The sequence below is a fragment of the Microtus ochrogaster genome, chromosome 6, assembly GCF_000317375.1.
Source record: "Microtus ochrogaster isolate Prairie Vole_2 chromosome 6, MicOch1.0, whole genome shotgun sequence".
Classification (NCBI taxonomy): Eukaryota; Metazoa; Chordata; class Mammalia; order Rodentia; family Cricetidae; genus Microtus; species Microtus ochrogaster.
This window is the reverse complement of record NC_022013.1, coordinates 6871707-6896410: the sequence shown is the minus strand read 5'-3', so window position 1 is coordinate 6896410 and position 24704 is coordinate 6871707. Positions and strand designations below refer to the sequence as shown.

Here is a 24704-nt window from a genome sequence, read left to right as displayed (position 1 = left end):
AACCAATGAAATCAACAGATTGATATATGACACTCCCACATCAATTGCTCATGTAGTTTACCTTCATATTAAATTACTGCTAATAGCTTGAGGTTACTGAAAACAGAGTTTTCCCAGTGCAAGAGACTATTACAAATAAGATTATTAGAAACTGTATCACAACTTGTCAGAAATTGCATATACATATGAAATTTGGGAGAGAGGAAAAAGGAAAATTGTTGATAAATATTAAGGATAATTGAATCTTTTACTTTTCTGAAATTCAGAAATATATCTGAATAGTTTTTTATATTCTCTCTTTACTAAAGTTTAATCAATCTATTGTTTAATGTATTTTTTTTATGTAAGTGTAGGTTCTGACATAATTCTAGTGGAAGGCTATCACATGCAAGTCCTGCATACTCTTCAGTCATAGTTTTTTCATGGAATATAAGAGCAGAGAAAAGGACTCTGCTTTGTTGACTTTACTGTGTGTCCTTGAATTTATTTCCTTGTGTGTTTACTTCTAAGTCATTGATGACATAACCCCCAGCAGTCAAGATACAGAAGAGTCATCCCCAGGGTCTCACGGACCCCACACCTTCCTCTCATTAACTCCACCCACTCATTGACTTTGGCAACCGGTATTCTTTGTGGATGATTATAATAAGCACATTGTGTCAGTCTCAGAAAGTTAAGTTCACAAGCCTTCTCTTATAGATGGAGCTGAATTTTATATTAATACTTACGATCCTATCTGTGCGTATGACCATGAAATGAACAAATGCGAGTAAGAAGGAAGAGAGATAGAAGCAGAGATGTGATGAGGGATATATATTCAAAATATATATTTATATGGGACTCAGTACCATGAACAAAGAATATATGTCAAGTTAAGATAATAAAAAATTTTGAGTTAATACTATTGTTCTGTTAAAAGAACGTAGCAATAAAATGATTTCTAACAAAATTATGCTCCATCCATAGATCAATGTTGGAGAAGTTTTCTCTTGTAGTTAATACGAAGTAACACAGAGATTTACAATTAGACAATGTGCAAAGAATGAAGGATATTGGAGCACTCAGCTCTAAATTGGTTGTCTTCATTAAACCAGCCCTTCACTGAGGACTCAGGGAGCTATGTGGAAGAAAAGGTAGACAGATTGCAGTTGCTAGAGGGGATGCATGACACACAGGATGGATGTATGCATGAACTCACAGAGACTGCAACAGTGTGCATAGGGCCTACACAAGGGTAAGCTAGAGAACGTCCCAGTGCTGAGTTGGGCCAGTGCACATCGGTTCCCATCTGTACTCAAAAGCTATCTTTAATTGATACCTTCCAAAGGAAAATAAACCATCAGTGGTGGAGTCTCACTGGACATATAAATCACACTTAAGAATATAGATACCATAACCTAGCAGTAGATGCCAGCCTCAAACAAACTCAGTGGTATTTTAGTAGACATTTTATCTCATATTGCCTTTTTTGTACATTTATTTTTTACCTTATTGGGTTTTTGTACACCCTTTTACAAAAAGCATGCCTTAGTAAGCTACTTTCACTTTCTTCATTAGTTCTTTTGTACAAAAGCAAGGTCTTTCTTTGTTTCTAACAATACACATACATACACACTTAGGAATACACATTGCAAAAATGAGTAATCTTTTTTAAAAGGAGACAGGAAACACTTAGAACCTCATATTGAAACCTAGTTTCTCATGTGACAATCAGACAAGAGAGTCACATAAAAAAATGTGCAGTATTTCATTTATTTTAAAGATTGTCTCAATAGCTTAACTCCAAAGCTAATTTACAGCCGAGCATTTCAGATGCCATTCAGGTACCTCAGTCACTCCAAGTAAACACTGCGAGGTGGTGCAAAAGCAAACTGGCATTAGATTACATAGCACTCTGTCATGCAAAGTTCCTTCCTTAATAACTTCAGTGGAAGGGTTTTACATCACATCAATATAAAAAAATCTTTGCTAAAACTTAATATTTCCTTCTTGTAGGGCTTATCATTCTTGGGAAGTTTGTTCAAACATGATTTACTTGAACTGCTCAGTATTTAAATACAAGGTATCTGCTATGGCTAGATTTAAGCTCCTATGCTGAAAGAGAGCTATCCAGGGCAGCCTAGTTCAGAGGAGGACCTTGGGGAAAGGATTAGATTATGAGGACTCCGACCTCACCCTTGGATTAGTGGAGTGCTGGGATTATAATATGATAAGTGAATATCAAGGGTGATGGACACTTAGAGGTAAGATTGAGTTGAAGAACATAGATCTTCAGTAACTCCCTCAGGGACCACATCCTACCCCCAGCTTCCCCTCTTACCCTCACACCCTCCTTCCCCCACCCTTTCCCATCTTCTCCACTTCCCTTTCCTATGCTTTGCCATCCCCTCCGCTTTCTTCCAGACTCATCTCCTCCATTTTATGCTTTCCTTTTACTCTTCTTTTTTGTCCCCTTCTCCCTCTTTTCCTACCCCCTTCCTCTGCTTTGCTCTCTTGTTCTCCCTCTGGACATCTTCATCCCTCTGCTCTTCCATCTTTCTTTTTATGCCCTTCTTTTCTTCTAGTTTGTTTTATAACAATATCCTGAATAATGGAAACTTTCATTCTGGAGGAGGGCTCACTGGTGGTTACAGAATTCCAAACTGAAACATGACATCCTGGATCTTTAAGACTTTGCAAGCTAACAACTCAAGCAACATAGGAAACCTCTGAAAGCTGAAAGACTCACAAGCTTCTCTTCTTCCCCAAAGTTTGTTAGGCAGTAGGGACTATAAACTGTGACGCTACCTACAAGTTGTTCATGAAGTTCTGGGGATGCAGCACACATGCTGGGATGGGCTTTGTATAGGCAACTGCCCTATCAACCATGCTCCTATAAGCAGCTACCCATACTTCTATACTACTAATATACTTATGGGTTTTCCAAGTTGGACTTGGATCGAGTCACTTGGATTTGTCTTAGTTCCATATTTGGGAGGAGTAGATGCTTGTTCATGCCTCTCCAGGAAAAGTCACACACCACACATCCATAAGACGAGCAGTCGCTCTGTACGCCACCCATTTCCAACTGCCATGTCTTGTTTTCTTAGAATACTCCAGAAACAGGAGGCAGAAACACCTTGGATCTTCATTTATAGGCCTCTAAATCTGTGAGGAAAAATAAATCTTTCCTCTTTAAAATGGGATTTTCTTCAAGTATTTTTACCCAGTGATTGGATCATGAAGATTCAGAACCACCCATGGGTTCTTCTAGAGCTGGTGATATGTGAGCCATCAGGGTGATGCAGAACAGAGTGAAGGTAGTAGATAATCAGGGACTCTCTCCGGCACTCTATCCTGCTCCCAACCTCTCCTTCTCTCCCCTTTCCTACCTTCCCTTGACCTCTACGTCCCTTTTCTCTTCCTCTTTCTCTCCTTATCCCTTCTTTTCTCCATTCTTCAATTTCTCCTTCCTGTCTCCCTACATCCTTTCTTTTGGGTCACTTGCTATATAAGCAATATTCTCCTGATGGAATGTTTTCTCTGCTTGTGGGAGTTCTTACATCCCAGGATATTCTAAACTGACTAAGAAATTAGCTCACTTAGGTCTACGCATACCTGTGCTTATACATGCATACCAGGCTGAAAACCTATCACAGGGTAACCACTGCTATTAAAGTGATTAATATTTCCTAAGCATATAAGACTTTGCTGTCATTATGAACACCACAGACTCCAGAGAAATGGAGAATGTAATAATAATAACAGTATTTACAGACCTATAAAAAGGACTCATAACTTTCAAATAGCTACAGTATATAGAAGCAGCTAAATTGTTCCTCTTTGGAAATGGGAGTTCAGTACTAGAATAAAAATTGAAAAATTCATTCCATGTTCTTTCTTAGACTCTAGTCTGTTATTTAAGATCATAGACTGCTATTGGTATTTCTGTTCTTCCTTCCAAAATGGAATCCAATCTTGCTCTTAAATGGCCTTTGAAATTAGTTGGCTACATAATCTCAGAAGAAAAGGGTTCCATCCCTCAGTATTGAATAGACGAAAAACTAATTGATAGACTTTCATTTCTTCGGCTCCCTTTACTAGAAAGAATTGTGCTACTTTTATCTGGTTTGTTCTTGCTATCAGAGGTTCAGAAATATTTCTTTTAATTTAAAAACCCATTTGAAATAATTTTCTGTTAAAACATGAATAAAAGAGAAAATCTAATCAAGTTATTCATAATTCCTCCCATAGAAGAAAGCCAGTCTGCTTTTTATGCATGGGATTGTCCCTCCATCTCTCTTCCAGTTAGCTAGCAACTACACTGCCTTCTGCTGTAGCTCAGGCATTTGTGTTTTATCTGTGATTATCTTCATTCCCCTTGTTTAGCGTTGATGCAGTGTACTTCTGCAATGTGCTTCTCTTTAAAAACTTTTTGTAATTACGTTTTTAATCACTTTATTGGGAAAAAGGATGCCCTGTCACTCATATGGAAGTCAGAGGAGATTTCAGTGGAGTCAGTCTCTCCTTCCACCATGTATGAGATCTGGAACTCAAACTCTGGCTGTCAGTCCTGGCAAAAAGCACCTTTACCTACCGAGCTATCTTTCTAGTCCTTGTGTGTCTTTCTTACATGACAAGGAAAGCTTCCTGCTTCTTCCCTCTTCAGAGAACTGTCTGAAAATGCAGAGCACATGTCATAGTAATTAAGTTTATATTCCAGATATTTAAGCATTCTTGAGGTTTTTACATTCTTTCATGGGTCAATCAACCTTAACTGATACTGTGTAGGACAGCTAAAGTCCTAATTTTCATCTTCTTCTTTCTTTTTATTGTACCATCTTCTTTCACTACTGAGTGAAATGCTACCCTTCAGACAAACTTCTGTCAAAAGTTACAAAATTGGAAATAATTTTGGATCACAACTCATTTTCTTGAATTTTTATTACATTTGATTTTATTTTTATGTGTGTGAATACATACATGCATTGCGGGTTTTGCATGCTATAGTTCATGACTGGAGGTCAGGGGACCATTACAGGTCTCATTTCTTCTCTTTATCTTCATCATTTCAATCCTGAGGTTAGAACTCAGATCATTCTACTTGAAAGCAGGTGCTTTTACCTGCTCAGCCATCTTGCTAGCCCTGCAAATGGTCCTAAAAGTTACTTTTTAAGGACATGGAAAAATTTTAAAGCTTTGCAAAATCAAGAGCTGATTAGGACACTGAGTTTGAGTAAAAACCAGAAGATGTTCCAAGATATTGCCAACTGTCAACACCCAACTCTGTGGACTAGACAGATGCAGAAGTAACTGCTTGAGGGAGGGCAGGGGAATGCACAGAAGCACAAGTAGCCTTTTAAAACAGGAAGGGGGTATGCAGAAGTAGTCCACACCTTTGTTTAGCAAAACCAGTGTCCTTGACCCTAAATAAACCTGGCTTGTGGTTTTTGCCTATATAAGTCAACCCCAAATGAGAAACGGGAGTTCTCCATACTGAGCTGCATTGTATGTAGTGATCGAGCTCCCAGCCTGTCTGGAAAGAATAAGCCTTGCTTTTCCATTCTGGACTTGACTGGATTCCGGTGGTGTCTCTCTGGCAGTCTTGACTTGGGCACAGAAAGCTAATTTATTAGAAAACAAACAGGACCATCAAGATGGCTCAGCAGGTAATGTCCATTGCTATGCAGGCTTAGTGACCTAAATTCCACTCTTGAAACTCAGGGAAAGGTAGAAGGAGCAAATTAACTTCACAATGTTTTCCTTTGTTTTTTGACCTTTACAAAGCACTAAAGCACACAGACTACACTCATGCATACATGCACACACAAACAAGAAATTAAACAACACAATTAAAAATGAGACATGGACCTAAACAGAGGATTCTCAAAAGATGAAATATATACACGTAAGAATTGACTGTGACCATTGAACCATTTATAATCAATCCTGTTTAAATAAAAATAAACATTTATAAAAAACCAAAAAAAAAAAGAATTTTTTTTATTGTTCCATATCCTTAGCCACCAGGAAAATACAAATTAAAACTACACTGTAATTTTGTTTTACCACAGGCCGAAGGGCTAAGATAAAGCAAAAAAGAAAGAAAACAAAATACCACAAAATGGCAATAAGTGCTAGTGTGTATATGGGGAAGGAACACTACTCACTCCAGGTGAAAGTGCAACCCGGGATAGGCACAATGGAAATCACTGTGGAGTTTCCTCAAAATGCTGAAAATCGATCGAACACATAATCTATAGATATTAATACAGAGATTTCTGCTCATCCATGTTCTTTGCTTCTTTGATTACAACAACCGCAGTTTAGATGTCCATCAGATAACAAATGGATATTGAAGGTGTTGTACATTGACACAATAGATTGTTACTTAGCTATCAAAAAATAAAATTTTGAACTTCGCAGGTAAATGAACAGAGTTGGTAACCAGGTCCAGAGAGGTAGATGGCACATGTTCTCTCTTTTTTGGAATTTTTAAATATTTGTGCTCTCTTTGGAATATACACAGAAATGAGTAAATTAGTTAGTCACAATCGGTTGGGCTTTCAAGGAAAGAGGGATAGAGTACAATGGTGGGAAGTGTTAAAGGGATAACAGAACAGGCAGAGTGCCAGTGGGGTGTGGAGACAGAGTAAACGTGGGAAAATGGAGAAGGATAAAATAGCTTTTGAAAGTCATTGGAAATCTATATTGTTAAAATATTTAAATACACACACACACGCACACACACACACACACATATATATGTACACTTTAAGTGCAGTTACCCTATAACAGGGCAATAATGCTATAACTAGATACCACAGGCTAATGAAGAGAAAGACCTATGCCAGGAATGGGTTACTGCTATTAGATTTGTTGACCAATGAAGTCCTATACACCCCTATATATTACCAATTAAAACTTGTTGAGAAGACCCTTTTGCTTTTATAGTGTCCCTAAGTCTTAGCTATAGAGGTTATATTATTGCAGTATTAACTGGGGAATAGAAAGCCTACATCCACTGTTCTTAGCATTTTGATCAATTCTGAGTTTCTGTGATAGGCTCTGCCTGCTACAAAACAAAAAACAAAAATGCTTCTTTGCTGGGCACTGGTTGCTCACATCTTTAATCAGAACACAGATTCAGGTAGATCTCTGCGAGTTTTAGGCCAGCCTGGTCTATAAAAACTAGTTCCAGGACAGGCTCCAAAGCTACAGAGAAACCCTGTCTCAAAAAAAAAAAAACAAAAAACAAGCAAACAACATCAAAAACTTCTTTGATGTAGGGTGTGAGCTACACTCACCTGTGAGTATAAGCGTAAGTATTTCAAACATAGTTAAGAATTATACTGCTCTAGGAAAGTGGTGGTAGTGGCTTCTCTCCTAGGGTACATGACCTTACCAGTCACTGGAAGTTTGCTAGGTTGACAGTATTCACAGTTTTAGCCATGAATTCCCTATTGTACAGGCCTTGAAGCCGGTTATGTAGCTCTTGACTCTTGGTTACCCTCAAGGTAAGAGTGCTACTGTTGCTTTCTTGGGCATAGTTAGGTAGGACATTTAGTTTTACATTCAAGCTCAAGGAGACAACAAACGGCAACAGTAATAACCTATATTATTTTGGGAATCTCTTAAGTCTCTGACTAAAAACTTAAGAGTGCAGTCTCCTACACTTCGAACTGAGGAAGAGGGGAAGAGGGGACAGAAAGATTCTAAAAGCTAGAGAACCAGGGTGTCTGCTACAAGGAATAACATCTTGAAATTTCAATGGTTGTCTAAACAAGACCTGCCCAGTGACAACAGCAGTTGATACCAAACATGGATGTGGGAAATCTCACGAAGTCCCACTTCTAGATGAATAGTTACAGTTAATCAATGGATAGCAAAGATGAGAGAATATGTCTTCTCCAGGGATAAACCCATGGCAATCCCAAGTTGTCATCACTAAACATGTTCACATATGAGCAGCATTAAATGGATTCAGCAGGCAATATATATGCATAAGTAAAAAAATAAGCAAGTAAAACATAAGTAAAAATAAGTCTTGAAGTTGAGAGGGAGTGAGGAGGAACTGGGGTGGGACACAGTTATATTGTTGTAGAGAAACAATATAATACTGTACTCAGGTATGGAATCCTAAACATTTGTTAAATATGAAAATAAGGAAAAATTTAAAGACTTTATTGATGAAGAAACCATATAATTGACTCAGAATGTGGAAAAAATGAATCTGGTAAGAGCATGGATGCTTTACTATTTTGGGTAGAGTTTGTAGTGTCAGATACTGCTAGAGGAGAAAAGTAATCATCATTTTTATCCAGATATGAACTGTGCTATCTACAATAATGACTAGTCTGGCTTACACACTTAATGATGCAATAGTTGCACAAATGTCATGGAGGTAACAAATCCATCAACCAATCCATATCTGGTTGCACTTTTGGCTAGATCCACAAATAAAGCTCATATGAGACACTGTTATTGGGTCCAAAACCTGTAGGTTGGAAAGACATGGATCTTAGAGGGCGGCCTACAACTATTATTCTACCAGACAGACACAATATTAAACTTATTCTTAATAATTGATTGTTGTAGTTGCAAATTAGTATGTCTTTCAACCCTTATCATAAAAGACTCTTTTTGCAGTAGATGATGATTAACACAGAGAACCACAATTCATCAAATTATATATATATATATATAACTATATATATATATATATATGAATGGAAATTCCTAAAATGAGACGCCTTTATTCGTCCCATAGATTGGGGATCATTAAGGATGATGCAGTAAAGACTGTAAGAGCCAAAGTTCCATGGATGCCTACTAAGAAACTATTTTCTAGGCACAATAGGATAGTTGCATTTAAGACACCACAGTAGTTGTGACAACACAGGTAAGTCCTTTACAAACTCAAGCCAAACAAAATTACATCATGGAGAGAGTGATGGTCATGAAGTTCTGTCCCTTAGCTAAGGAGAAATTGGCAATTAGCAACTACCAGGAAAGGAAGAATCAGTTTTATTGATGGTGTAGCCCTGGTAAGTTAACCCTGCAGCAGTGGATGGCCACATATCTAAGAGTATATAGGTAGCATGTTAGACTTAATGGTTGTTTTGGAAATAGGACATAAAATTAGATGGGTAAAAAGGGGGTCAGATCTAGAAGGAGTTGTGGCATATGGACAAATAAAATCCAAATACATTGTATAAAATTCTTAAAATCTAGTAAAGGAAAGAAAAATAAAAACCTTTTTTCTCTTAAGAAACTATAAAGTTCTCAGTGCATATTTAAGCAATAAAACTATAAATAGAACAAGACTTGGTGGCACACACCTTTTATCCTAGCACTAAGAAGACAGGTAGGTGGATCTCTGTAAGTTTGAGTCTAAATTTGTCTACAGAGGAAGTCTAGGCCATCCAGAGCAATGTAGTAAGACCCTGTGTGAAATGTCAACAACAATACAAGGAGTATACATTGATGGAATAGAAGAAAAAACTCACCAAAATATGGGTATAAATACTGTCGTTTGTGTAGTTGACTTTATTTTCTTCCATAAATGAAGGCTCATAAAGAGATCACTAGGCACAGAACTCAGATCATTAAGTGTCAGTCATTACACTAATTTAAACATGGAACAGTATAAAGAACTTTAAATTTTTGTATCCTAGAAATGAACAAGTTATGTTATTGTTTTATTTGGGGAGCATATTCACTTCATTATTTTTGTAGCCCAAATATGCCTGGATATTATCTCAGATTTGCTATCACAATCCGTTGGGCAAACATGTTAACGATAACATCAAATGCACCAAAATGTATCAGTGTTACATTTAAGAAAGTAATGCTCACCACTTCTCCTTAGTCTAATTTGACCAAAAGTGAATCCACATATAAATCCTCCCTTTCTCTCCCCATGCCTCCAGTCTGTAGTTTGTGAGTTTTTAGATTATCTGTGTTGTGCCTCTTGAGTATTTCAGATCTGTTCCTATTGCCTGTGTCATGCTGGACAAGGGCTTTGCTCTGTATTCATTGAACAACACAGAAAGCATCACATCAGGAAGGATGAGACACTTTATATATAGAAATCTTTAACAGAATTTTAAAAAGGATTAGGTTACTGGCTCTGACTGAACCCAACTACCTAGAGAACAAACACTACTGCGAACAGACCACTATTAAACTACAGTACTATGTTGATTTTAATATTTATGCCAGATGTTTGTTATATGAGGTTTCTTTCAACCCTTTGGCTGTTTTCAGTAAATGATTACAATACCACACATTCATACACACATATTGCTCTGAGCCAGGGGTGTGGAAGAATACATAATTTAAGATTAAAACTATGCATTAGCATAGATTGTAAAAGATGACTACATGCATGGGAAGTTCAAGGCAAGCAAGGTTGGCTGTTCCATAGTTTTTCTAGAGGTGAGTTAAAAACAACAGGCTGCATACACAGCAGGCTATCAGATCAAGTCTTAAATGGCCTCAATGTTTATTGTTAACTCAGCTATGAGGACCAGAAAATGTACTAGTCTTTTAAAATGTAAAAGATATTTTTATAAAAATGTAACAGTGCACCACCCAAAATGGTACTTAACTGTCTTTAATACATAATGAAGAAATGTAGTAAAATTTGAAATTCATCCAGGTATCTGTTTTTGAAGGGAGAACACTTGGTCCTGTCAGTTTGAAAGGTTCCAGTTTGAATAACTCAAATGATAACCTCTAGATTAGATCTGTGTGTGAAAGAAGCTTCATGCTTTATGACAAGGCTGTGGTGAATTCCAAATCAACCACTCAAATAAAAGTCAAAAAAAATACAGCAGTATATATCCACTAAGATACATCTGTGTTCAGTCCCTGTTAATTTGACTTCCTCCTTCTCATGTATTAGGAATTTACTTTCATAGTGTTACTTTTCTTTTTCTTAAGCTGTTTTTATTTAAATCTTCTTTTCTGTTTGTGACAATAGTTTTCTTAGTTAAAAGGGAAAGAAAAAAAAGGTTAGTAAATCCTTCACCAATATCTTGCAAGCCTTTTGTCTTTGATATTTATATAGCACAGAATCATTAACTACATTTAATTTATAAACCTGGATATATTTGAATGCATGCTTTTCTTATGGAACATAATTTCCAAATAGAAACTTCATACAGAAACCTTGTTGTTCCTTTGTTTTATTGTTTTGTTGTCTATAGTTGACATTCTTATTGTGTGTGTGTATGTGTATGCATGTGTGTAGGCATGTGTATGGGTGCATCAAATGTGTGTGCACATGCAGACAAGAGATTGGTACTAGTTGTCCTCCATCGTCCTTCACTTAACTTTTGTGGCAGAGTTACTCATTTAACCTGAAGCTCACCATTTTGTCTAAACTGGATGACAAGGGAGTCTCCAGAATCTACCTGTCTCTGCATTACAGCACTGGGGTTATAGAGATGATTGCTGCAGTATCTAACTCTTACATGTGTTCTGGGGATCTGAACTCAGGTTTCTCAGGCCTGTACAGCAAGACCTTTACCCAGTAAGCCATGTCCCCAGTACATTCCTTTTATATTTTAGCTTTGTGTGTTCTGTATATGTGTTTGAAAAATATGTACATATGTGTGTGAGTGCTGATACACATGTGCCATGGAGCATGTGCAGAGATCAGAGGCAACATAGATGTTGGTATTCATTGATATATGAAAAGCAAGTGATAATTAAAAAAAAATAAATAAGAGGATAGTTGAAGCACTAAATACATCTATAAAAGAACAGAAAATGTGCAGCTAATTGGAAAAATTAACAATAAAGAGAAGCACAATGTGGAGCATTGCTTGGTGGCTAAAGTGTTACCATGAAATTGAGACAATTGAATTCAGATTCCCAGAATGCATATAAATTCCAGGTGAGCATCCTGAATGTTTCCATTCCAACCTTGAGAAAAGATGTAGGGGATTCTCCAGTAGAAGCTGAGTAGTAGCAGTAGCTGTATCAGTGAGCTCTAAGTTTGATCTAGAGATCTTGTCTCAAAGCCATAAGACAAAGGGTGAAAAAATGGAGTACATGATGTCCTTCTCTGATTCTGTATGTGTTCACCGCCACATATTTATAAGCATATACTGTAGTGTGTTCAGCTACATGCAAAGAGTGCTTGCAAGTTCTGTGCTGTATGATATCTCACTTAGCTGCACACACAAACACACAAACACACACACACACACACACACACACACACACAAACACACGACCACCACTCAGAATGTGAGTCATACATACAATCACCAGCACCCAGAATGTGAGTCACAGAAGAAAAGATAAAGAACATGATGCAAAGAGAGACAGAAATTCAAATCATTAGGATTCTCAACTGCTGACTTGTGAACCATAGAAAATAAATGGATTAGCTTTGTCTTCCTAAATTTATAGTTATTGGTGAGACTTTCTCTCCAGGAAGAGGCAGGAGGCTGTAGCTGTGGATACTGCAGCAGTGTCTGACATGCCAAAGTCAATTTCTGGTCGACAGATTTAAGAGCATAGTTCTCCATTTTAAGAAGGATGTCCCAAAGTCTATTCTCACAGATTCCCATTTTTATAGACATTTCTTGAATGGGGCAGAGATTACAATTGTCTGATAAATTTAAAAAGTAGAAAATAATATTAATATATATGTAGGAATGATAAAATAATCAAAGTCATCCTGGTTAAATTGTCATTTTCCAGAGCAAAGATAAAATATAGTACAATACTTTAAAAAGTACTATTCCTTAATTTTAATTTTTTAAAATTTAGCACATGCAACAATGGGTTTCTTTGTGGCACTGTCAAAGCAGTTATACTCTGCTAGTACTTATCCTTCTAGTCCACAGTCTTCTTCTGTCCCTCATGGCCACTACTTATCTTCTCTCCAAATTGTTGGTGACAATATGAACTGGCTAAGTGCTGTGGAAGTCACTGGAGAGCTTCCTTCAAACACCTAAAATAAAGCTCTTATAGGTCACAGTAATGCCACTCCTGGATACATCCTGGTGTATATCAGTAAACTCCTGGGTATGTTGGGTGTATCATCATACCACATCCAAGTTTATCACTGTGCTATTTACAGTTTCATAGAAAAGGAACCAACCTAGAAATCCATCAATAGATGAGCACATAAAGAAGGTGTGGAATTTTACACACGCAAGAGTATTTTTATGTGGCTGTAAAATACATGGTGGAGGAATGAGTTCCTGATATTTGCAGAAAAAACAGATGGAATGGGAGATCATTATTGTATCATTAGGTGAAATAAGCCAGATTCAGAAAGAACTCTTCATGTTTCTTCTCATAAGCAGAAATAGAAGTCTGTGTGTGTGTGCACATGTGCACATGTGTTTGTGTGTAGGATGTGAAAGTAAAAAGGGAACCATGAAAGAGGAAGAACAATGCCTGAGGCTGGGTAATAGATCTATCATTTGTCCATTGAAGTATCATCTGCAATAAGTATCCATCACTCACTTATCTATCATTTATTCTATTCATCTATGAAACATTTCTAGTGATAAAATAAAAAAAATATTTTAGAAGAAAAGACTAAAAGTATAGGAAAATATATAATGCTGCACTGTGTTATGCAATTTTATATATTGTGGTTTAGCAGAGAAAATATATACTCATACTTATTCAGGGCATTTGACCTTTCAGTAAAGTTATGACAGGGAAAATAAAAATTTACATTAGGTTTTTTCAGCTTTTCAACTCTCTCTTGCCCTGTGTCACATTGAATTTCTCAACAATGCTTTTCTTTTCAAGATTGACTTTTACTCATTTAAAAAAAAGTGAGAAACAGAACGTAGCAATGCTTGGCTTCTGTATTTACTTATTTTGGGGAGTATGTTGGTCCTTATCTTCTATCAAGTAGGAGAATGAACCACAAGCTATTTTATAAAGCCTAAGACTCATGGTCTAGCCTAGGAGCCCAGGGTGTCATTTGTACTTCTCTGCATTTGCCCTGTATGAACTGGCCCATGAAGCTAACATGCATATTGGTTGCTTTTGTGGCTGTTGTGACAAAACCCCTAACAGAAGTACCTTAGGGAAGGGAGGATGTATTAAGTTCACATTTGGAGGAACAGTCCATTGTGTAGAGGATGTAAGAGCATGAGGAGCCTGCTCCCATGGCATCCACAGGCAGGAAGCAGAAGGAGATGAATGCTGGTGTTCAGCTCACCTTCTTTGTACTTAGTCTTACTGCAAGGCCACATAAAGCTGTTGCCCACATCGTGGGTGAGTTTTCCCATCTCCGTTCATTTGATCGAAGTACTCCCTCAATGATGTACCCAGATATATATCCGCTGTAACTCTCCATTTTTCCAGGGGTTGGTGAGATGGATTAATATGTAAGGTACATTGCATATAAAGCTGTCAAGGCAGTTTGATCCCCACAGAGTCATGGAAAAGTGATGGAAGAGAACTGACTCCACAAGGTTGTCCTTTCTTGTTTAGCAGTGCACCCATCTGTGCACAGCATACACGTAATAATAATAAATAAAAGTTGCAAATAGAAACTTTCCAATTTAATATTAACTATCATAATTTAAAAAAATTTAAGCAAATACTAAAAAATATGAATAAATATTCTACTTCATGTTAGTAGTGGAAAGTTAGATAAAATAGTACATGTCAAACACCTAGTACAGCATCTGGTATGTGGGAAGCTGTAATAAATGTTATGTGTTAAAACAGGATTTCTTCTGACCTTTGCAAACTTAAACACATTATCATATAAACTAAATTTTCTTCTGTTACATTTTGGACATTTTAAAATATTAGAAAAAATGTAACAGAAAAATAAATAAAATTTTGTAACTTTTTCTTACTCCATTTTTGTTAGCTGTCAGAAATGTCTATTTAACAAGCAACAGTGGAACTCAGAGCAATGGCTCCACAGTCAAAAGCACTTGTTGCTGTTGCAGAGGATCCAGTTTGGTTCCTGACACCACCCATATTGGGTGATTCATAAACACCTGTAACTCCAGCTCCAGAAGATTTGATGACCCCTACTGACTGACCTCTGTGAGTGTTTGCATACGGAGACACATAGCATGCATGCGTAGAAAATATAAATAAGCTTTAAAGATAACAATTAGTTTACTCGAGGGAAACTGTTAGGCTGCCATTGTTTTCTCTTTGGCAGGCTAATCGTACTGAGCAATGTGACATTCTTGTGTGCTCATCTGTACCGTTCCTGGAAAAGTAAACAAGCAGAGGCATTCCATAATTCCTATCAACATAACACAATCTCCTTTTCTAATTCAACAAAATAAAACAAACAAATTGCATCTTGTTTGATGTTGTTGTTTATGCATGGGCCATGCAAATCTGAAAATCTGTAAAATATTATTTTCCCCTCATAAAAGCATAATGAGAGAGTTTAATTGCTGCTTTGACATTTTAAGACACAGGTCACATGCTTTAATGACACCTTTTAAATTATAGCTGCCAAGAAATTGTTTGCAGCATAATCTAACATGACATTCTAACTGATTCTTAGCAGGTGCTATTATTGCAATGGCAAACAATAGTCACCGGGATCAACCTACTCTGAATGTCTGTATAACAAAAACAGATCAGCTGTCACATGACCAATCAAATCCTTAATGTCATCTAAAGCTATGCTCAGATATATGTCTTTATCTCCTTTTATCCAAATAGAAGCAGATGGATATATTTTTAATATTAGAGTCTTTATTTTAGAAAGCAGTTTAACTGTACTTAAATAATAATTGTTATTGAGGTTTATAGAATTCTGCAATGTACTTCAGTCATTTTTACTGACTCTTTTTTTTCCTGTGGCCCCACCCCCACTGGCCTCCTTCTTCTCACTAAGGAATCCTACTTCCACGTCTTATTTTGTATGTGATTACTGAATTTAGAGCTAGGGCAACTAACCAATGGTCAACACCATTGAAGAAAATGACCCACCTCCTCCCACAATGGCAATTCATGATAAACTGTTGAGGGGTCCAATTTTATAAAAGTTCTTCCTATGAGGCCTTCAATGCATTTGCATATTTCTGGTTGTTGTCACAGTGAGTAGAAATAGGAAGCATTCTCCATCTCAGTGCTGCACACAGCAAGGCCTGGTGTCAGGTCACATAGTAAACATAGGCTCAGAGAACACTCAGATGCATCAGTGTCATATTAAGGAATTATAACACTGATGTCCTCTTGAATTACATGGACTATGAATGAGTACAAATTTGAATTCTACATTTCTTTCATTGTGTCCCCCATTTCTCCGTAGTTTATGGTGACTGGCATCTCTAAAGGCTATCTGTGATGAGTGTCTTGTCTGTACATACTGTTTCTCCGAAACAAAAAACTTCAACATTTATTGATCAACAGAGAAAACATGACATGAGAAAGGAATGATGGATTCTCTTCAGACCTCTGTAACAAAGTATAAAAGGGAAAAAGTATAAAAGTGGACTCAGAACAGCATACAGATGTTATCAAACTATATCTATGAGGGTTGTGACATTTATGGTGGGAAGTTGATTGAAGGTTTCATCAACTACATTGGCTATTTTCAGTGAATGGTTACCACAACACACACACACACACACACACACACACACGCACAATTATTCTGACTCAGTAGCATAGAAGACAGCATAATAAGTGTAAAGCAATTCATTTAGCTTAGGTTGAAAAACTGATGACAACAGAAATCCAATTAAGCAAAGTTGGTTATATCAATTTTGTTTGTTTTGTTTGTTTGTTTGTTTGTTTTATAGGTTGAACACACAGTATGATAGCAGGCTAAGTTTATGGTCTTAGATGACTTTTGTTGTGTGGTCTACCAAAAGTTTGGTGCTTTATGGTTCAAGATATGTTTTCATAAAAATGTATCCCCACAAGGCTGGAACATCAACCTGTCATTCTGACACTGAGGTCAATTTATTTACATTTGCTTGCTTTTTACTTTCTACAAAAGCCATTCAAATCTGCTGGGTTGCTGACTTGTTTTACAATACACACACACACACACACAAACACACACACACCATCTATCTATATCTATCTATCTATATATAATTCTTAAAGAATTTTCCACATGCATACAATATACTTCAATTCAATTCACCTCCCACTCTTCTGAGGTCCAAAATACTCCTTTTACCCTCCCAATTTCATTTACTCTTTTTCAATGTTTTTAGAGCCTATGTAGTCTAATTTGTACTATTCACAAACTCAGGGGTCTTGGCCCATTCCCTGGAGCACAGTTGAACTACCAGGACCCATATCCACAAATAAAAAGGGCTTTCCCTCCCAGAGACCATCAACTGTCAATAACTCCTCAGTTAGGAGGGGCCTTCAAAAGTCTCTCCTTTATCAATGCTAGAATGTTTAACTGGCTTGATCTAGTCCTGGTGTTGTGCAAACAAGCATAGCCGCTGTATAAGAGTCCCATCATGCCTAGAAGACATTGATTTGCTCTGGTCTTCTTCAACTTCTGGCCTTTATTATTGTTCCATCTCCTTTTCTATAATAACCCTTGGGGACTGAGGGAGAGGGGAATAATTTCGATGTCCCATTTGTGGCTGACAGCTCACTAGCATTTACTCTGCACTATTACTAGTTGTGAGTTTCTCCTCAAAGCATCAACCTCAAAGCAACTTTTCAGATGGAAGTTGAGATCTGGACTAATCTATGGGTAAGGATAAGGGTATTTAGGAGGCAGTTTGATATTACATTCATTTTTCAAGACACTGGCAGTAGTTTCACACTGAGCACACTGAGACCTGTGAGCTTATCAACTATATAGTTGACTTTATAGTCAACTTTACAGTGCCATGCATGTTTTTTCTCCTCTGGAATGGGCTTGAAATCAGAGAGGAGGGAAGCTTACATGTGGACAGGAGAGTAAGACAGAGTACAGGGGAGGGGAGAAATAACTATTACTAAGGAGGTTTAAAAATTCTTACTAAGAGTTCAAGGCCAGCCTGGTCTACAAGAGCTAGTTCCAGGACAGGAACCAAAAAAAAAAATTCTTACTAAAATAAAATTGTGACTGGATTTGCCCTACACAGGAGATCATGTTCCTCTAAGAAGCCAGATATTGACAGAAAGCCCAGTGGCATTTATGGGATATCGGGCCTTGAGATCAGACATATTGCAGATATCTTCAAAACAACACAGGATATTGCCCCCACTCTTGGTTCTCCACCAGAACTTGGTGATTGAACCCAGTTGTTGAAGGCAGTCACGTGTTTTGGTCATAGGATATAAAAAAATCAAGTTGGTACTGACCAGTCAGCTTTCTCCTTGCTGGCTATCTCTCATAGTTTGAAAGGTTCTATGTAGGCTGTTGAAGAGAAAAGTCATGGACAGTCTTATCCAGCTATAAACTCTATAAGCTTTCATAATGACTGCAATGGAAAGGTTAAATTGTCCTATTAGGTGATATTTATGTAAACAAAGGCATGATTCCCTAAGTGTTAACCTCAACTTTGGTTCTGTTCCTTGTCGTGGGCATCTACCTGGTTCCTTCTATCCCTAGTCCTACCCTTTGACTCCAGTGAGTACTTGACCTTGATGGGTTCTACACTCCACCAGGGAGTACAGTTCTACCCTAACATTAATATTCTTAGTCTAGGGTTTTGCAAACTATTTTCTTACATGGATTGGACCACTTACAAAAGTCTTAAAATTGAGACTACTTCAGGAAGTAGAAACAAAGGTATTCCCTGCTAAAACCGAGATTATAAATGAATGTCTGATACTTTTCATGCTCTGATTGGTCTGAAAAAAATCTATGTCATATGCTTACCTATCGAGTACCAAAGTAATGAAAACTCTGCAATAGGAATAACACTGTGTCAGGAATCTACAATTTCAGCCTTAGTCAGCCATGATAGGAAACATGAAATCAAGGGCACCAGCCCACTGAAGCTGAATAATGGTGTCATATAAAGAACCCACAGGGTGATATTTCAACATGACAGGCAAATTGAAGGACTTGATGGATATCTTTTACAAAACATTGTGACTAAAAAGACTAGGCACTGCTGGTTCACAAGCAAGCCAAAATTGGTAGACCATATTCCTCAAAAATGCCTTTCAGAACATGATAACTCACATTTTAAAAACATGTGCATGTGTGCACATAAGTATGTTGATATGTGCTTGGGAGGGTTATGTATGTTTGTATATGTACACATTGTGTGGTTGTCAGAGGACAATCTCCAATGTTCTCTTGAGGAATATCTTCCATATCTTTGTCCTTTGGGACAGGGTATCTCATTGGCCTAAAGTCCAACAATGAACTAAAACAGAATGGTTCTATATCACCAAGAATTTCTGTCTCCATCTTCCTGGTGCTTAAATGACAAGAACATACTACGACAGCCACATTCTTGCCAGCAAACTCGGGTCTTTATACTTTCAAGGCAAGCATTTTAACAGGTGAGCTCTCTCTAGTCCCTGCTACACGTTTGATGTAAAGCAGATACTAGAAGAAAATGTATTCACATTAGATGGTTACAATGCCTTTAAGCGAAAAAAATTTTTTACCATGTTTGTAGAGTATAATTATTGGCCTTATGTTCATTGCCTTCTAAAAGCAAAAAGTTTCCACCTTCTCCTTCTTTTGGGTTTTTGTTTGTTCATTTGTCTTGAGACAGTGTCTCTTTCTATGTAGACCAGACTGGCCTCACCCTCACAGAGGTCTGCCTGTCTCTGCCTTCCCACTGCTGAAATTAAAATCATGAGGACCCATTATTTATTAAAGCTAACATAAGCTAAAAAAGTATTCAGGTTCGATTAATGTACTCAAGCACTCGACTCTTCAATTAAACATTGAGTGAAGTTTTTTTTTCCCCTTTCAGAAATGCTTCCTTTTAAAAGGAATGCTTGATTGGTTAACTCAGTCTTCAAAAACAATCAAGCCTTCTCTTCACAAGGCACAGAAGATTCTGACAAGCAGAGACTGAGGCACCTGTTTGAAATTACTACTGTAATAAAATCTGCAATCAAGCCAAAATTACAATGAACATGTGTTTGTCTAGATATAGGCTTGCATTCCTCAGCATTACCTACAAACTCCGAGGCTATTCTGAGAAAAGCAGCTTCTGAATAATTTCTCAGACGAGTTAATCTTTTGTAGGCACTCACTTATAGAAACCTAAATATAATTTTTTTCAAAGTGAAAATATGGAAGCCTAAATATAATTTTTTCAAAGTGAAAATAACACAGAAAGAGTGTCGTGTAAACTGGATTCACATATGTATAATGGACTGGTCACCATTATGATATTGTTGCTGTTATTCTTACTATGTTACACAACAGGCATTTGAGAGGCAATAGTTACATAGGTAAATTCCAGTTCCATGGGTTGATTTGTTTCTTAATCTGTCAGTCAACAGGCGGGACAAGCGTGTCTCTTTAGAATACCTTCATCCCTGCCAGGCCAGTGAAAAATTCACATCCTCATCATATCCACTTATGTTGCCTCCCCTGCCCTTTGGGTTTGTAAACAGTAGTGGTGGTAGTATGGCTATCTATTTGCTAATGCACCATAATGTACCATAATTATTTTGGATTTATTTCATAATATCTCTACCAGAAATAACATGGAGTTCCAATGGTGTTTGCATATGTGAAACACACTGGAAAAATTACAAATTAAAACAATAATGTCACTATCACCTGTATGACTAATGTCATATGCAAATTCAGTGTTTGAGTTGGGTATGTGGGAAGATTTTGTAGATTTCTGTTTTTATATAACAAAAAGAGAAGACAGTGTTTAAAATTGAAAACAGTAAGAGAGCAGATTAAAAGTAGAACATCTACAATATGGTTTAATCTCCACATGAACCCACCAATGTCCAATGTTTTTCCTCCTTTCTTCTGTGTATGCTGTGGTGTACGTGTATGTGCATACTTGTTTCCATGTATGTGAGCACACACATGTACAGACATATTTGAATGTCACAGGCTGATCAGGGTCTTCTTTCATTTTCTACCTTATTCAGTGAGGCAGGCAGTGTCAATTGAACCCAGAGTTTGCCTTCTTCCCATCTGTATGCTCTTCTACCCTGTTCCTGCAGATTAGAACAAACTTCCTTGGGCTCACAAAATAGATTGAAAATCAAGTTACTTGGAAATCCTCCAGGCCTTCCACACCAGATTGGAACTGAGCAACCAATAGACTCCCCACCTTTCCAGTGTCAAACAGCTTTTCTGACTATACAGACCATACTGTGTAAGTCATTTTATTTTTTTTATTTTTTTAAAATCTTTATTTATTTATTTATTATGTATACAGTATTCTTCCTGCGGGCCTCATTACAGATGGTTGTGAGCCACCATGTGGTTGCTGGGAATTGAACTCAGGACCTTTGGAAGAGCAGGCAATGCTCTTAACTGCTGAGCCATCTCTCCAGCCCTGTGTAAGTCATTTTAATAATTCACCTTTATATATATTATTACACACATATGTCTTTCATTGAATGAATGAGGAAACAATTTGAGAGAATGAAACACTAAGTCAAAGGCAGCAGAATCAGATTGGAAGGATGAGCTCAAAAGAAGCACAGAAATCGTAGAACCAGGTTTTTGCATCTGGTGAATAGGCACCCATTCAAGACAGCAAAAGCAACTGGTTCATTTTTGTAATTATGCTCAAATTCTTATGTTTAAGTGAAACACCATCTGAACAGAAGCTCATCTTCCTGGAGCGGAGCCTCTTGGCATGCTGCAATCACTTATTAGAGCCATCACATTGCTCAATTACACCAAACCACAGATGCACGAGTGAGGCAGTGAGGGGGAGGCTTCATGGAGCTTACCAGGCAAACCAGTTCTTTCCAGGAAATCATTCTTGTTGCGTATTTCTTCAATTACCTTTCTCTCTTTTTTCTGTTCCCTTTGGCTTCCTTCCTTTCTTTCTCAAGATCTCCAGAGGATAAATATAAACTATCAACTATTAATTTTTGGTAGTTTACATGCTAGGAAGTCACCATTTTTACAAAGATGGAATATTTCCCTCCATGCTGGAGTGATTGATAACTGTCATTTATGTAAATTAGTCACTATAATTACATGAGTAAATGACTCTAAAGTGGAGTCCTTGCTAATCACAGTTTGCTCAAGAGGAAATAAGTCCACTGTCTTTACGGATTTAGATAATGATGAAACTGGGGTAGGAGTGAAGTGTAAACAAAGCAACAGCAAGAGGTCACAACTGTGCTCCTCAATAGACTCAAGCTACTCAATCCGATTCCAGAAATGACTATATTTCTAGAAAACTAAGCACAGTTATTTCAGCTTTGCAAAAGACACTTGGGTGGGCTACAGAAGCATGTCAGTTTTGTCCTTTTCTGGAAGCTGCCTTGGGGAACCCACTACTTCTGCCTCCTTTATTAACCGCTACCAAAGAACTGTAAAACTTCTGAGAATTGAAGTAGTACTCACGGAAGAACTACGTCCATGATGATTTCCATATCAAAGTATCTAAAGATTCCTTCCAAAGATTATTGGATTATTGCAAGGACTATCCTTATTAAGGTATCAAGACACCATTGATGAAAAGGTGCACAGGGAAAGTCTCCACATTCTGATCGGTCTCATGTGATACTATTTCTACCTCTCTCATATTCTATATGTCCATAAATTGGGTTATCATCCACAGTCACAGACTCCACACCTTCAATCTTCAACCCTCAACAAAAATCGAGTGTACTATCACTCTTATTTATTGAATTTACAAAGGGCCTCAGCACCAATGCAATCAACACTGAGAACAATTTTGTTACCAGATTCAAACTTAGCCTCTTTCTTAAGATCTTGTTCCTTTGGGGTTTTATGTATCCTGAACTGGCATTAATCAACATAGCCAAGAATAAATGTGTACTTCTACCAGCACCTTAGGGATAATAGCTGTGAACCATCACTCCTCAAGTCTATAGTGCTGGGCATGGATCCAGGGTCTCATGCGTGCTAGTCAAGCATTCTCCTAACTGAACTACATCCATAGGCCCCATTTTCTCCTTTCTTTTTGAGAATTCCATATGAATGCTGTTTATATAAATGTTTATGTATAATATATAATACTTTGGGTTTAGATTTTTGCACTTAGCATTATGCACACACATGGCTTTGTGTGTTTTGTGTATGTTGAGCATTGACTTATTTCTCTGTGGACTATTATTCTATTATATATTTGTTAATCCATTGAAGGATATATGGATTTATTCCTAGTTTGGTGTGCTTTGTAATAAAATTTCTATAAATATTAAAATACAAGAGTCACATGGCTTAGGCATTTTTTAAAACCAACAAACATTTGGGTAGTAATGGAGATAATGGGTCTTCCTTACATCCTCATTTTATGTATCTCATGTTCCAGCTTCACCCAACACGGCACATAATATTCAAGATACAAAATCACCATACCATTAGCAAAGTTGTATAATTATGCCTTTAAAACATCTAGACTGTGTTAATCTGCCCAAATGGACCATATACCACCACCATCTTAATGCATCATGATTATGCACCACAGCCCCATCCAAAGATAGAAAGAGCCATAGATTACCTGGTGTTAGCAGGATGACAGACATGGTGATGAGTGAGCATACTACCAAGATCACCAGCAGGGCGATGGCAATTCCCTTCCAGTTTCTCTGTGGGGGGCTGTTACTTCCCAGTTCCTGTAGAGACAAAAAGGGAGTTTCATGATTATATTTGCTTCAGGAGAAATACATTCATAAAGGAAAGATTTGGCAAGGGCATGATCATAGTTTGAAAGCTGATTAGAACCAGTTTTCTTTTCAAATATTTCTTTAATTATTCAGTAGATATCTTTCTTCCCCTACCAGAGAATGCAGCAGAGCTTTATAGCTGCTGTCTTGGTGTAGAAAGTGCTCCAATGCATTGACTGTGAGCAAAAGGCTCTGTAAAGGTGCTGGGAAAAACAGTGTCAACTTGCAATCACTATCATAGAAAATACCACAAAGAATTGAAAGCACATTTATTCTTGAAGCATTGTCAATTGCTGTTTTAAGCGTATGAGGAAAAAGAGTGAAAATAGGAAAATAATACACGATGTTCCTTACCATCAAACACTGTACATTTGTCAATGAAGCAAGTTATTTCAAATAGTTTCTCCACCGGTCATTAAAAACAAACAGGGTGTAGTAGCTAAATTAAATGAGTTCTTCCATATCAATGGTTGAAATATTCTCTCACTGGGCAATGTTCAGATATTGGCAAAGAAAGAAGATTGACAGGATAGGGTAAACTGGGACATCTCTTCCAAAGCACAGAGTCGAACTATTTATTTTCCAATTGACCTGTGTTATACCCTGCTGCCTGGAAATGCAGAAGCTTGATTTGCCAAAGCAAAGTCCAGAACATAGAAGGTAGCAATGAATGCCAGCTTTTCACTGAAATAATTTTGTGCAACATGGAACCTGAAGCTGGAGAGATGATTTGGGTTTAAGAGCAATCAATACTCTTGCAGAGGACCCAGTTCTGTTCCCAGCATCCATATTAGGTAGCTCTAAACCAACTGTAACTCCAGCTCCAGGGCATTTATTGTTCTCTTCTGGTCTCTGCAGTCACCTGTGGTTCTATGCACAAACTCACAGGAACATATTCTCTCTCTCTCTCTCTCTCTCTCTCTCTCTCTCTCTCTCTCTCTCTCTCTGTCTCTTTGTCTCTCTGTCTCTCTGTCTCT

At 37.4% G+C, this 24704-nt stretch overlaps 1 protein-coding gene across 3 annotated transcripts in view; it reads right to left on the bottom strand.

Annotated features, from left to right (window-relative positions):
- Dpp10 (dipeptidyl peptidase like 10) overlaps positions 1-24704 on the bottom strand; it is a 1582239-nt gene that overhangs the window by 575138 nt on the left and 982397 nt on the right. For all 3 annotated transcript variants that reach the window (XM_005348249.3, XM_005348248.3, XM_026779943.1), the window contains exon 2: positions 23562-23676. In XM_005348249.3, the coding sequence (XP_005348306.1) occupies positions 23562-23676 (115 nt within the window). The remainder of the gene's footprint in view (positions 1-23561; positions 23677-24704) is intronic.